This window comes from Sminthopsis crassicaudata, chromosome 2 (assembly GCF_048593235.1).
Source record: "Sminthopsis crassicaudata isolate SCR6 chromosome 2, ASM4859323v1, whole genome shotgun sequence".
NCBI classification, from domain to species: domain Eukaryota; kingdom Metazoa; phylum Chordata; class Mammalia; order Dasyuromorphia; family Dasyuridae; genus Sminthopsis; species Sminthopsis crassicaudata.
This window is the reverse complement of record NC_133618.1, coordinates 524,085,343-524,098,380: the sequence shown is the minus strand read 5'-3', so window position 1 is coordinate 524,098,380 and position 13,038 is coordinate 524,085,343. Positions and strand designations below refer to the sequence as shown.

Here is a 13,038-nt window from a genome sequence, read left to right as displayed (position 1 = left end):
AAAAAAGTTTAAGGCATTTCCCCCAGGAGTTGCTCTCATCCTCATTCATTCCTATTCTTTTGATTTTTCTTCTTTCTTTTTTAGGGGCAATTGTTGATTTGAAAGTGACTGTAATGGCTATAAAAGTTATATAGAAGATTCATGCCTTTTGTAGGAGAAAAATGAGTGACAGAGATGAGTTGATATTTAGAAAATACAATCATGCCACATTCCAATCATTATAAAAATGTGTATTAGGCTAAAGTATGTCTTAAAAGTAAATACTTACCAATTTAGTTTGTAAGTTCTGTAAGTTACACAGACACACACATATGTATATATATATATATATATACACACGTATGTACACGTGTGTATATGTAAACACACATACACATACATATGCATATACAGAGTATTGATTTAACTTGTCTGGTTGGTGACCAGTATTGTTTGTTGTACTACAAATTTTTTCTAATGATGGAAGTGTTTTTTTTTACTATCTCATTTACAAATTCTCCCCAAAAAGGAATAAACCAACCAACTATGTGTCCCAGATTTTTAAAATACTGAGCAAGACAACTTTGTTTGGGTAGCTTGGGTATTTTTATCAGAATTTCTAGTTCTTTTAACATGAATGTTTTCATTTCATTTCATTTGCTTTGTCTAATCTATTAAAATTTTTTTTTGAAAATTTTAGTGTTCTATGTTTGGGGGTGTTGTGATGCTAATGCAGGATTTAGTTGAACAATTTAACTCTGTCAACACTATAAACATGTTGTCACAATAAAAACAAATGACAGAAATGGAGAATTAAGACTCAAGATCTAATTTAATCTCCACTTATAAAAACCTCTACCCAAATTGAGTCTAAGCCTGCCAATACTAAATTAACTTCATTACCCATTTCACTACAATAGAATAATAGAAAAATTATTGCTGATCATGTCACCATCATCAAATGTTTTATTTTAAAATTTTCTTAAAACGAGATTTCTGCTTCATTTTCTTTCCTTTTTCTTCTATGGTATAATAGGAATTAATATTGAAGATATACTATCAGAAAATATCCTTATGTGTTTGTTCTCTTTATTCTTGATATTGGAGATATATAACTAGAATATTTGGACTTTAATTTTATACCATTTGAATTTTCCATATTCTAGATAGAATTCTAAGTAGATAGAATATTTATTTTATGATAAAAAATATTGAGATTCCAAAGTCTCAAGTGCATTTTTACTTAATATAGGTAAATGTTCCCATGCTGTTTAAAATATGTAGTTTCCATATAGCAAAATAGGGAATTTTTAGCTCAGGAAATGATGACTCTATTTAGAGAAAATCAGTATAGGATGTGCTGGCCTACTTTCAAATGACGTATTCATAAATGTACATTTAAGATGCTTATTTTAGGCGATAGTGCCATGTTTTCAATAATCCTGTTTGCTAATAAATGCTTGATATATTGTGTTTAAAATGTCTTGGTAGCTGGGCGAAAAGAAAGAAAAATGGTGCAGTGTTAACAGCAGGAGACTTTGATTATAGCTCTAGTTCTGTCATTAATCAACTCTATGACCTTGATTTATGTTTTGACCAATTCTCTATGCCTTGGTTTCCTCATTTGTAAAAGGAATAGTGATGTTATCTATGAATATGAATATGATCTTGTAAGAATCATATGAGACTGTGTAAAGTGTTCATCTAATTTTAAAGAATTAGATGAGACAGTTTGTATAAATTGCTTTAGGAAAACATGAAGCACTGTACAAATTTGAGATTGATATAAAAACAATACTTATTAATATTTTATGCTTTAATTTGCATTATTGGCATTACAACTATAGAAATAATCATTTGATGATCCTGGAGAATTCTTCTATTTTTTAATGTCAGAAATTTTACTGTTTTGTACCTTCACAAATATTTTCTGGAAAATTCTTATTATATGACTTATCTAAATGAGCCATTTTCTTTTGGCAGCCGAAACATGAGCCTCTTAGCATTTTCTGTGATCTTATGGGAGTTGAATATGAAGAAATGTCTCATTGGCTTTGCCATAGGAAGCTGGCTACTGCAACTGAGACCTATATCAAACCAATTCCCAAATTGCAGGCCACTAATGCTCGGGATGCCTTGGCCAAACATATCTATGCTAAACTCTTTAACTGGATTGTAGATCATGTCAACCAAGCTCTTCATTCAGCTGTAAAGCAACACTCTTTTATTGGAGTGTTGGATATTTATGGGTAAGTGTATTATGTTAGTTAATTTTTAGTGGTTTTCCATAACAGTTACAATAGCTTAATTTATTGTGATAGTGGAAAATTTACTACTGAAGAGAAATAATTAAATACCTTCAGGATTTTATTAAATAAATAGCTTCTACCCATTTAAATTAAAGCTTCTTTAGCTTCTTTAAATTCTAGCTTCTTTAGCTTCTACCCATTTAAATTAAAGAATTTCTTAATGGTAGTAATATAATTATCCTACATTACATAAAAATAAAACTGGAATCCTACTCTACCTTACTTCGTCTATAAAAAAGAAAAGAAAAGAAAAATCCACTCTCCAAGAGTTTATATTTCAATGGGAAAAGATGACACACAAAAGGCTAAAAAGGAAGGTATCTACTGTGATAGGCATGAAGAAGAAATCCAAAGAAGTTTCAGAATTGTGTCCCAAACCTTCTGTATGAAGGTTTTTTTTTTCCTTTTGTTTTGTTTTGTTTTTGCTTTCTAGAGCTAGAAATTATTCTTTTCTCCCTAAATCATGCTTCATTATTTGGACCTTTCTTATGTTCCTATTAGATTCTGACTTCTATTATATTTGTATGAATTTATGTCTTATTTCCCAACCATATTATAAATTCTTTTGAGTTCTATCTTCATATCTTAGTTTTATCTTTGCTGTCTTCACCACTCAGCATAGTTCATTTTCATAGCACACTTAAAAAAATGTATATTATGTTGGATTGAACTGATCTGAATTGAATTATAAATCAGTTCCGTTTTTAACTCTTCCCATTAATATATTCTGCTTTTTACTATTAAATTCCTTATTGTACACTCATGTTTGATATAATACATTTTATTTGTGAACTATGCTTTTAAAAAATTAATTTTTTTGTTCCCATGCTATTTGTATCAAGAAAACATTGGAATGAAGCAGCTAGATGATATAGTGGATAGAGCAGCAGCCCTGAAATCAGGAGGACCTGAGTTCAAATTTGGTCTCAGACACTTAACACTTCTTGGCTGTGTGACCCTAGGCAAGTCACCAATTGCCTCAGCAAAAAGAGAGAGAGAGAGAGAGAGAGAGAGAGAGAGAGAGAGAGAGAGAGAGAGAGAGAGAGAGAGAATGAATTGAAATAATGGTGATTTTGTAGTTGACCATTAAGAAAATACTATAATGAAAATACTATAATATTATATGTCTTTATTAGTACTATATTAGTACTTCAATAGTACTATGTCCTTATTGATTACTTTAACTATTTTCTACTTTAGGGTGGCATTTCCAAAGCTCATTCTCCTGATAGTACAATATGTTTATGCTTTTTTTGTTATTCTGCTGGAGCCTGGTGAACATTCAGGTTCGTGATTAGTGTCATTGGCTGAGGCCCTCTTTCAAGAAAGCAGTCAAACTTCATTACTTTGGAGAGCAAATTTCAAATAATTTAAGGCTTTTCTTATTGTTTATATTATGCAATGTTTTCTGTGTGTTTGTCTCATTGTACATCAAATTATGTTTGTTTTACAGGTTTGAAACATTTGAGATAAATAGCTTTGAACAATTTTGTATCAACTATGCCAATGAGAAACTACAGCAGCAATTCAACATGGTAAGAATTTTCTTTTCCTGCTAAAAAGTGATTCCCTTGAAAAGTTGTATTTGAAATCTGATTCCTGAAATCAATTCCCAAATTATATTTACTTTCTCAGACTTAGGACAATAAATAATGGTTAATGAATGTAATATCTAGAGGAGGTCATTGTCTATGTAGACTCCAAATGTCTCCTGCTCCTAGTCTACTCAGTGGAGCTACATTGAGAATCTTATATCCCTAAACTAAATGCTTAGAGAATAGCATGACAGAAAGTAGTTTGGAGAATACAGACAATATCTTTTATTGTATGTTTGAAGTGATTTTGTATGATGCTAAGACTTTACCTTAACTTTTATTTGCAGTGATTCAAATTAGAAATTAAAATTTCCCATATTATAATCATAATTTGGTGATGTGAAGGAATCCTCCTTAACTGGTTTTCTTGAACACTGGTCACTCAGTGAGCCAATGGGAAAATTTTTTAAACTTATTCTCCTATATTAGCAGCTAAATAAAATATCACATTGAGTTATTATGCTATTTGGAGATGCTTGAATCAAAGAGGATATTTTTAAAGGAAAAAGGGATTCATTTATGCAGTATATCAAACTTCTTGGACATATGACAAAATAATCTAGTACTGCCTTTAGTATCATAAACATAGTATAGTTTCTTGTGTAAATAAAAATATAAATCCTGTCAAATTCCCACAAGAATCCAAATACCAGTTTTTCTTTATCTCAGTGTGAAGAACTAAAGTTTGTTTAAAAAACAAAACAAAACAAAACAAAACAAAACAAAACAAAACAAAACAAAACAACCTTCTCATTCACCAGGTTAATTGAGCTCTATATAATTTATCAAGGTATTTAGGTAATTTCTTAATCTTAATGCCATATTTCTTAATATTCATCCAGTAAATTTTGGAGTTTGGATAACTTAAGTTGGGCTTAACTTAAGGTTTAAAACTTAAGGTTTTTTAGACACTGTTTATAATTATAGGATATCTTGAGACAGCATTCTAGGTGTATATGTATGTATGTGTGTGTGTGTGTGTGTGTGTGTTTACATCTATGTGTATATTTACCTTCAAACATTTTGACAATTTCAAATATTTTTGACAAGGTATGTGTTTCTAGCTTTAACATAAAAACTCAGTTGAGAGGAAAAACTAGGTATTATAGTCCCAGTCAAATGCTTCTGTTATCTTAAAATAGAGATCACCTATCTTTAACAAAATTTATAAAGATGGTGATCATCATGTTGCTAATATTTAACATCCAGCTTTTGCATTAGAGTTGATGGCAGTAGTTATTTGTTTTTCATTGGTATGTAATTCATGTGTTGAATTGAAGTATTAAAACTAAAACTTTCAGCTCAGTGTCCCCCATATCATTTATATCCATAACTACAGCCACATTTATTACATAGTACAGCAATTTAAGAAGTCAGAGAAATGTATTTTAGAAGCATTTCCAGGAAAAAATTTAAAATACTATCATTTAAACCCTGGTCTTTCTAGACCAACCACATCTAAAATTACTCATATTCTGAACGTGATGAATAGCTAATGTTTAAGTTTTCTTGTACTATATCATATGTCCTCATTCTGTTTCCCTGATTAGATTATAATGTCTGGAAACTAGCAGGAATTTTATGATGTTCTTAATAACACAGATACTCAATAAATAAATAAACTTTATATATGAATAAAGTTTATTTATCTTATTATATTAATATATTATAATTAATTACATATAATTAACATATTATATATTTATTATAAATAGATAGATAGATAGATAGATAGATAGATAGATAGATAGATGCTTTTGGTTACAAGGAATACTATTTTTTCCCCTCTCTACAGCATGTCTTTAAGCTAGAACAAGAAGAGTATATGAAGGAGCAAATTCCATGGACACTCATAGATTTTTATGACAATCAACCTTGTATTAACCTTATAGAAGCAAAACTGGGCATTCTGGATTTGTTGGATGAAGAATGCAAGGTAGGTAAAATATTTCAAGCTGAATACTTAAGGTCTATTATAAGGGGTAAAATAAGTTTGAAAGAGTTAAATTTGATCAAATAGTGATTCATAAACCAAATATCGCTTATTTTAGAGTGCTTTTCTTACCCCTTGGTAGTGAACACCACAATTCAATAATTCTTTTTTCTTACTTGTCTGTACTAGTTCCCATATTACAGTTTCTTAGCTGTAAAGCGTTGCTAAATCTCATATATTCCATTTTGCTAATGTTGGATAAGAAATGTGGAATGTTTTTTTTCCTTTACAAAAAAATCTCTTTATGTCAAAGAATATTTTTAGTTTATTGTCTGGAAATTTTGGTTATACTATTAGTCCTATCTGTGTTTATATAATTTATTTTTGTTCAGTAGTAGATGTTTAAGAAAATGATTGTCTCTCCTTTTAAGCTTTTTTTTTTTTTTTATCCTGGTAATTCACATTCACCTTGAATATAAATCACATTATGGTACAGATTGTGTTTTCCCCATAAAAAGCTATTTTTTCAATCTATTCTCAATTATTCTGAGACTGATTACCCCTGTAGTAGACTTTCCAAATATTCCATTTTCCCCTTGTTTTCCTACCTCTCTTTTTTGGAATTTCATTAACATCTCACTTAAAGAAGATGGGAGAAAAATTGACTCAAAAGATGTTTTGAGATCATCAATTCCTTTGTTCCTGTTACTACTGTCCTTCATTGACAAAGATAAACAAGCTTTGATTGCGTATGTGTATCATGGCTATAGGAGTATTAATAGCAGGAAAGAGTAAATTATGAATTAAGGTTTATAATATAATGACTTCAATTGTCAAATTGTCAATTGTTTGTTTTGAGTAGTGAATTCCATCTTGGTGAAGGCCATTAGCTACATAAATTTGAAAGTGCAAGTAAAACTTTAGTATTTCAAACAATTCTTGGAGAGAAGGGAACAAGCATTTATTAAAGACCTGCTGTGTGCCAGGTACTGTTAAGTACTTTACAAATATCTTTATCTTCTCAGTAACCTAGTTAGAGAGCTGCTGTTATTGTTCCCATTTTACAGTTGAGAAAACTAAGGTGGACACAAGTTAAGTGACTTGCCCTGGATTGTACAGCTAATAAAGGCATGAGACCAAATTTGAAGTTTGTTCTTCCTGATTCCAGCCCTTCAATTGCTAACCTCACTAAGACCAGGCAACTGCTAATTTGAATTTGTAAATGCTTGGAAAAGAAAACTTGTTTTATTACTTTAAAATTAAGGCGACAGGCTAGATCATTTGCAAGGTTACTTTCTTCTGTAATAAATATTCTTTGAATCTTAAGTGTTCCCTAGTAGGAAATACACTTTAACCAAAACTTGTATTTGGCATATCAGTTATATATAAACAAGTGACTACTTGAAAGTTGTAACTGTTTTCACTGTTTTCATAAAAGTTTCATAATTGCAGCTTAAACATACACTCTGTAGTTGTATTTATAAAAAATTGATTAGAAAACCTTTTTTTTCCCCCAGTCATATGAAGGTAAATTTTAGCATGATTTCCTACAAAAATTATTATTTATTCTGAATTAGTAGAGTATAAGTTCCTGTTTTCTTAAGTATTTTTATTGCACAAGTTTTATAGTTCACTTTAGAAATCCAGGCTTAGTATTTCATTTTTATGCTTTAATATTCATAATGAAGCCATAAAGCATTATTTAAATTATCCAATGATCACCCTTGTTATTTGAGGAATAAACAAAAACTTAATGAATTATTAGCATATTTTTTTCTCTAGTGCTGATGGTGATAAATGAGATGTCTTTAACATTCTTTAGTGCCTGATAACAGCTGTGAAATCTTAACCTTAAGTCATTTATGTTACCCAGAATTCATCTTCCTCATCTGTAAAATAAGAGGGTTAAATCAAATCCTTTCTGAACTCTCTTTGAGCACTGATGTTTTTTGGTTCTCCATACAAGGAATCAATAAATAAGGCTAATTTTCATCTTTTTTTAGGATCCCACCTCTAAAACTGGAAAGGACCTTAGAAATCATAAAATACACTTCTCTTATTTGGCAGATTAGGAAATTGAGGCCCAAAGAGCTTATTCTAATTCAAGACCATAGTAAATAGTTGTGTTATTCACTGTATCTTGACATTATTTAACTGTAATACATATTGGGTGCTACTTTCCCTTAGTATAATGTCTAAATACATAATACTTAACACTTTAATGCTTTGTTTCTAAAGTGAAAATAATTTTAAGATATTCTTACATTTACTGACTTTGGATTGTAAATCTAGAGTTGGAAGAGAACTCAGAAACCAGATAATCAACCTCTATAAATGAGAAAACTTAGGCCCAAAGAGATGATGACTAGCCCAAGTTTGCACAAGAAGTAAGAGTTTAAAATTTATATCTTATGATTCTAGAGACAGTGTTCTTTCCATTTTGCCATATAAATTTGTTAGAAGTGCTTTAGTTTTATGAGCGGTTAGGTGGTGCAGTGGATAGAATGACTGGCCTGGAGTCAGGGAGACCTAAGTTCAAAGTGAGCCTCTGACACTTACTAGCTGTTTGATTCTGGGAAAGTCATTTAATCCTGATTTGCCTCAGTTTCCTCATTCATAAAATGAGCTGGAGAATGAAAAGGCCAATCATTATTACTAGATACCTTGCCAAGAAAATCCCAAGAGTTGGAAATAGCTAAAATGACTTGAATAACAACAAAGGTTTAGTTTTTAAAGCATAGTGTTTCTATCCTCAGCAAACATGAGACCATAAAGTTTTAAAAATATTGGTATGTCTTCTTTGCTCCCTGTCAAAGAGCTGAAAGGGACCGTGGAGGCCATCTTTTCGTGTCAACCTGTTCATACTGGAACAGAAATCCTCTACCTCATCTAGGCTCATCCTTGAAAACTTCTAATGAACAGGAGCCCATGACCTCTGAAGATACCAGTACAATTTTCAGAAGCTTTGACCTTCCAGTAAACCTAAATCTCATTCTCTTTAGCTTCCTCTACCCATTATTTCTAATTCTTCACTTTGAGGCTAACCAATTCATGACCTACCTGTCTACCTTAGAGGAGTAATTTGAGCCTTTTGGAATTCTGTTTTCTCGTTTAGAAAAAGGTGGTTGGACCAGTTGAACTCTGAGGTTCTTTCTAGCCATAAATCTATGATCCTTGCTGCTTGCCTTTGGATCGTTTCCAGTTTACCAATGTCCTTAAGAGGTGTCACCCAGAATTGAACGATTTTCCAGATATTATCCCAAAAGAGGAGAATATAGTGGGTATAATATAACCTTTCTCATTTTGGACACTATCTCATTATAGATCAAAATCTATTAGAATTTTTTGACTCACCTATTTCATTATCGGTTTACATTGAGTTCATAGTATCTGATCTTTTTTAGATGCTATCTAGGCACAGCTTCGCCATTTGGTATTTGGGAGAAAAAATTTTTTTATCCTTTTCTGAATGTATTAAAGTATATATGATGAATTTCACCTTCCCGTAAACTTGTCCTGATTTCTTAACATGTTAAGAATACATATAGCTATCAGAATTCCTTTTATATAAAAGTCCATTTAATTGTTCATTTGAAAGTTGATGAAATATGTTAAATAAAAAAATGGAAAAGAATGCTTTGTCAGCCTTGATATTCAATTGATGTTCAAGATACTCAGTTTAATAATAATTGATTTGTAGGTCTGTAGACCATCAAAGTGAGTCCACAGAAACATGAAGATAGAAGAGTTCCTTAAGTAAATGTAAAAGATACTTCATAGTGATATAAAGTACAACTTAGCTTTTTAATCACTTCAGATGATCATCACAGCTATGCTGTAACTCTTGACTTGCTTTTCTTTTCTAGATGCCTAAAGGTTCAGATGATACATGGGCCCAGAAGTTATACAATACACATTTGAACAAATGTGCACTCTTTGAAAAGCCTCGTCTATCGAACAAAGCTTTTATCATTCAGCATTTTGCTGACAAAGTAAGGATGTTTTGGTTTATTTTTGTTTATTTCTTTTTAAACTTTAGAATATATAAGTTAAAAAGCATAGGGGGGGGAATTGCAGGTGACTTTTTTCTCTTTGCTAAAGATTGCATTCTATATGACTTTAGGGATAGAAATAGGAACTGGACCTGTGATTTCATTTGTATAGGGAACTCCCCAGTGAAGAAAATTCCTCTACCAATACAAGTCTGTACTCAGGTTATAGATTTGGAAAATTGCCTAGGGTATTGAGAAGGTAAGCCCAGGATCTCACTGCTAGTGTGTGTGTCCAAAAACAAAACAAAACAAACAAACAAAAAAAACAACCCTCAAAACCTTGAACCTAAGTCTTCCTGGCTTTGAGATTAGATTTGTATCTACTATGAAGGATTTTCTCTCAATTCATGGCTTTATGGGGTCACTTTTATAATAGAAATGGTTCAGATTAAGCCAAACATTCCTACCATAGTGCCTTATATAAAGGAGGAACTGACGACATGATTTTTGCAATTGATAACTAGCTCAAAAACTTTTTTGTGGTTGCTATTGAAGAGTTTTATTAAATACTTTTCCATATGTTTGCAGGTTGAATATCAGTGTGAAGGCTTCTTAGAGAAGAATAAGGACACAGTTTTTGAAGAACAAATTAAAGTTCTTAAATCAAGCAAGGTAATTGTGGAGAGTATTTTTCCCTGGTCATAAAATAGTCAAGCTATTGTGGGCTAGGTGCTGTGCTAAGTATTTGTGATACAAATATAAGAAAGCAAGCCATTACCTGCTCTTAAGGAGATTATCATTTAATGGGAAAAGACAATACAACAAAAGAAAGCTGGAAGGGGTTAAGGATGGAGGAAGGGAAGGTACTTAGTGTCCTCAGAAAGAGTGCAGACAATGTGGTAAGTTTCAGAGTCTTTCTTAAGTAGAGATTTTGAGGGGAGCTTCTTGATCTGCCCTCCAATCAGAGATTCAGGCCAGAGGGCAATGTGGAATATCCAGGCTGATGTTATTTTGTAGGATGATGAATTTGCAGGTAGCATAATAGAAAGATCCATAGGAGTATAGCCAACTGGGAATTTCAATTGTGTAAAAACTATTTCATTAGATATTTTATAAATAATTAGTTGTTAAATGGCAATCATCACTACAAGCCTGCTTGCCGTAATATTCCATTTTCATTTTCTTATTCTAACATTACCATTTAGGAAATTGGCTTCTGGAAAGTATCATATGCACCTTTAGATAATGCTCTAGGAGCTTTAAAAACATAAATTCTCATTTTCAGGCTGCATCATTTAAATACAAAATGCTAAATTCAACACTCAATCACAGGAAAAGTCAAATTGTGATTCTAAGGGAATTTTGTAGGGAAAAAAAAAAATCAATCCTTCTTTTTCTTATCTTTTTGATTCCCAGGCAGCATAGCTTATAGGCTTAATTTTTTTTTTTAATGATCTCAAATTTGTTTTTAATAATTCTGTTAGTTAAATTTAAAATGTTTTATGATTAGTGGTGAAACTTAAGATGTATAATAGTGTTGCTATTTGTTTAGTAAAAGGCTGATGCAAATGATATTTTTTTAAGGTAATTTAACTTAGGTGGAACATTTCCAAGCTTTTAAATCCCTGAGCACAGATGATTGTCTTCTTAAGTTTCCTGATTAGTTTACTATTTATCAGAAGGAAATCATGAATGATAATGAATTTATGATTACTAGTCATCTCTTCTGTCAATCAATCTGAGAAAAAAAACTTTACTTTTCAAGTTTTGTTTTGCTTCCATGGAAGGTTTACTTTATGCAAAGCTTTTAAGATCCAACATGTTCTAAGTATCTTTATAAAAGGTGCAAGAGTGTAAAGTTCTTGTTCTATATAGCTCATGACAGGTAGGCAGGATATATGTGCTATTTTTATTGATATCTTTTACACCTTAATTTCCAAATCATCTCTATTATCTCCCCATAGAACTATGCCTTGTTACAAAGAATTAAAAAAAGAAGAAAAATGTATTTATAGTAAACTAACACATCAGCTTAGTGTTGCATTTTGCAAAGATGGGGCATAGTTGCATTTTCTCATGTCTTCTCCAAGCTTTGTCATAATTACACTGGATTCAATTTTGGGTTTTGGGACTTTCCATTTGCACTGTTATGTCATTGTATATATTGTTTTCTTGATTCTGCTTACTTTAATTTGCATTGGTTCAGACATTTCATGCTTTTCTGAATTCTTAATCTTTGTCATTTCTTACAATGCTGTAATAATCTAATACATTAATATACCATATTTAACAATAACAATAAAAACCTATTCCCTAGTTGATGAGCAACAGCATGTTGTTTGTTTTTAATCAGCTTTTCTTAACTACAAAAATTACTGGTATAATCTATTATTCCTATGTGCATACACACACAGCTATGTCAAAAGTTTTTTTCTCTATTCAAATGATTCTGTGATTTTTTATGTTGGTGGTGTGGCATTTTGCTTTTTTTTATTTTAATTTTTTTATGATTGGATATATTTATTGTTTTCCTAGTATTGAATCAGCCCTAGCATAAATACATCCTGGTCATAGTGTATGATCTTTGTGATATATCACTGTAATCTCTTTAGTAGAATTTTATTTAAAATTTTTTCATTATATTCCCTCCAATACTTTGCACATACTAGATAGACATTAGTAAAAGTTTCCTGTTAAATTGAATCGAGCTTGAGCCCCTATAGAAATGCTTTCTTTACTATGGAAGCAAATTGCCATGTTAAACTGCAATATTAAGATGAAAACTTATTTTTTATCGTGAAATGCTAGGGCAGCAATAATATTTTTCAAATTAACAATTTCTTATGGGAAGTTTTGTGTGAAGTTCTTTAGAATAAATTAAGTAGAAGCAGGACCTAATGATGCCAATGTAAATAGAAAAGAACAAACAAGCTTTCAAATCTTAACACTGTAATTATAATGAACAAGAATATTTGTCCTGGAGAAGAGCTGATAAAATTCACCTCCCTCCCTTCACTGCAAAGATGATGTTAGAAATATGGATGTAGAATATAATATACACGGTCACTCAGTTGATGTATTGGTTTTGTTGAATTGATTATTTTTTTTGTCCTTTTTATTCTTTATTACAAGGGATAGTTCATTATATAGTGTATGAAGGAATATATTTAGAAATAAAGGTGATGTAGACAAAAGGAATTAATAATAAAGAAAAAAATTTTCATGAATTC

General features: G+C 31.0%; 1 protein-coding gene across 4 annotated transcripts in view; it reads left to right on the top strand.

The window, feature by feature from the left end:
- MYO5A (myosin VA) overlaps window positions 1–13,038 on the top strand; it is a 182,440-nt gene that overhangs the window by 92,798 nt on the left and 76,604 nt on the right. For all 4 annotated transcript variants that reach the window (XM_074294534.1, XM_074294533.1, XM_074294532.1 and 1 more), the window contains exons 10-14: window positions 1,963–2,228; window positions 3,742–3,823; window positions 5,679–5,819; window positions 9,683–9,808; window positions 10,397–10,480. In XM_074294534.1, coding sequence (XP_074150635.1) covers window positions 1,963–2,228; window positions 3,742–3,823; window positions 5,679–5,819; window positions 9,683–9,808; window positions 10,397–10,480 — 699 coding nt within the window. The remainder of the gene's footprint in view (window positions 1–1,962; window positions 2,229–3,741; window positions 3,824–5,678; window positions 5,820–9,682; window positions 9,809–10,396; window positions 10,481–13,038) is intronic.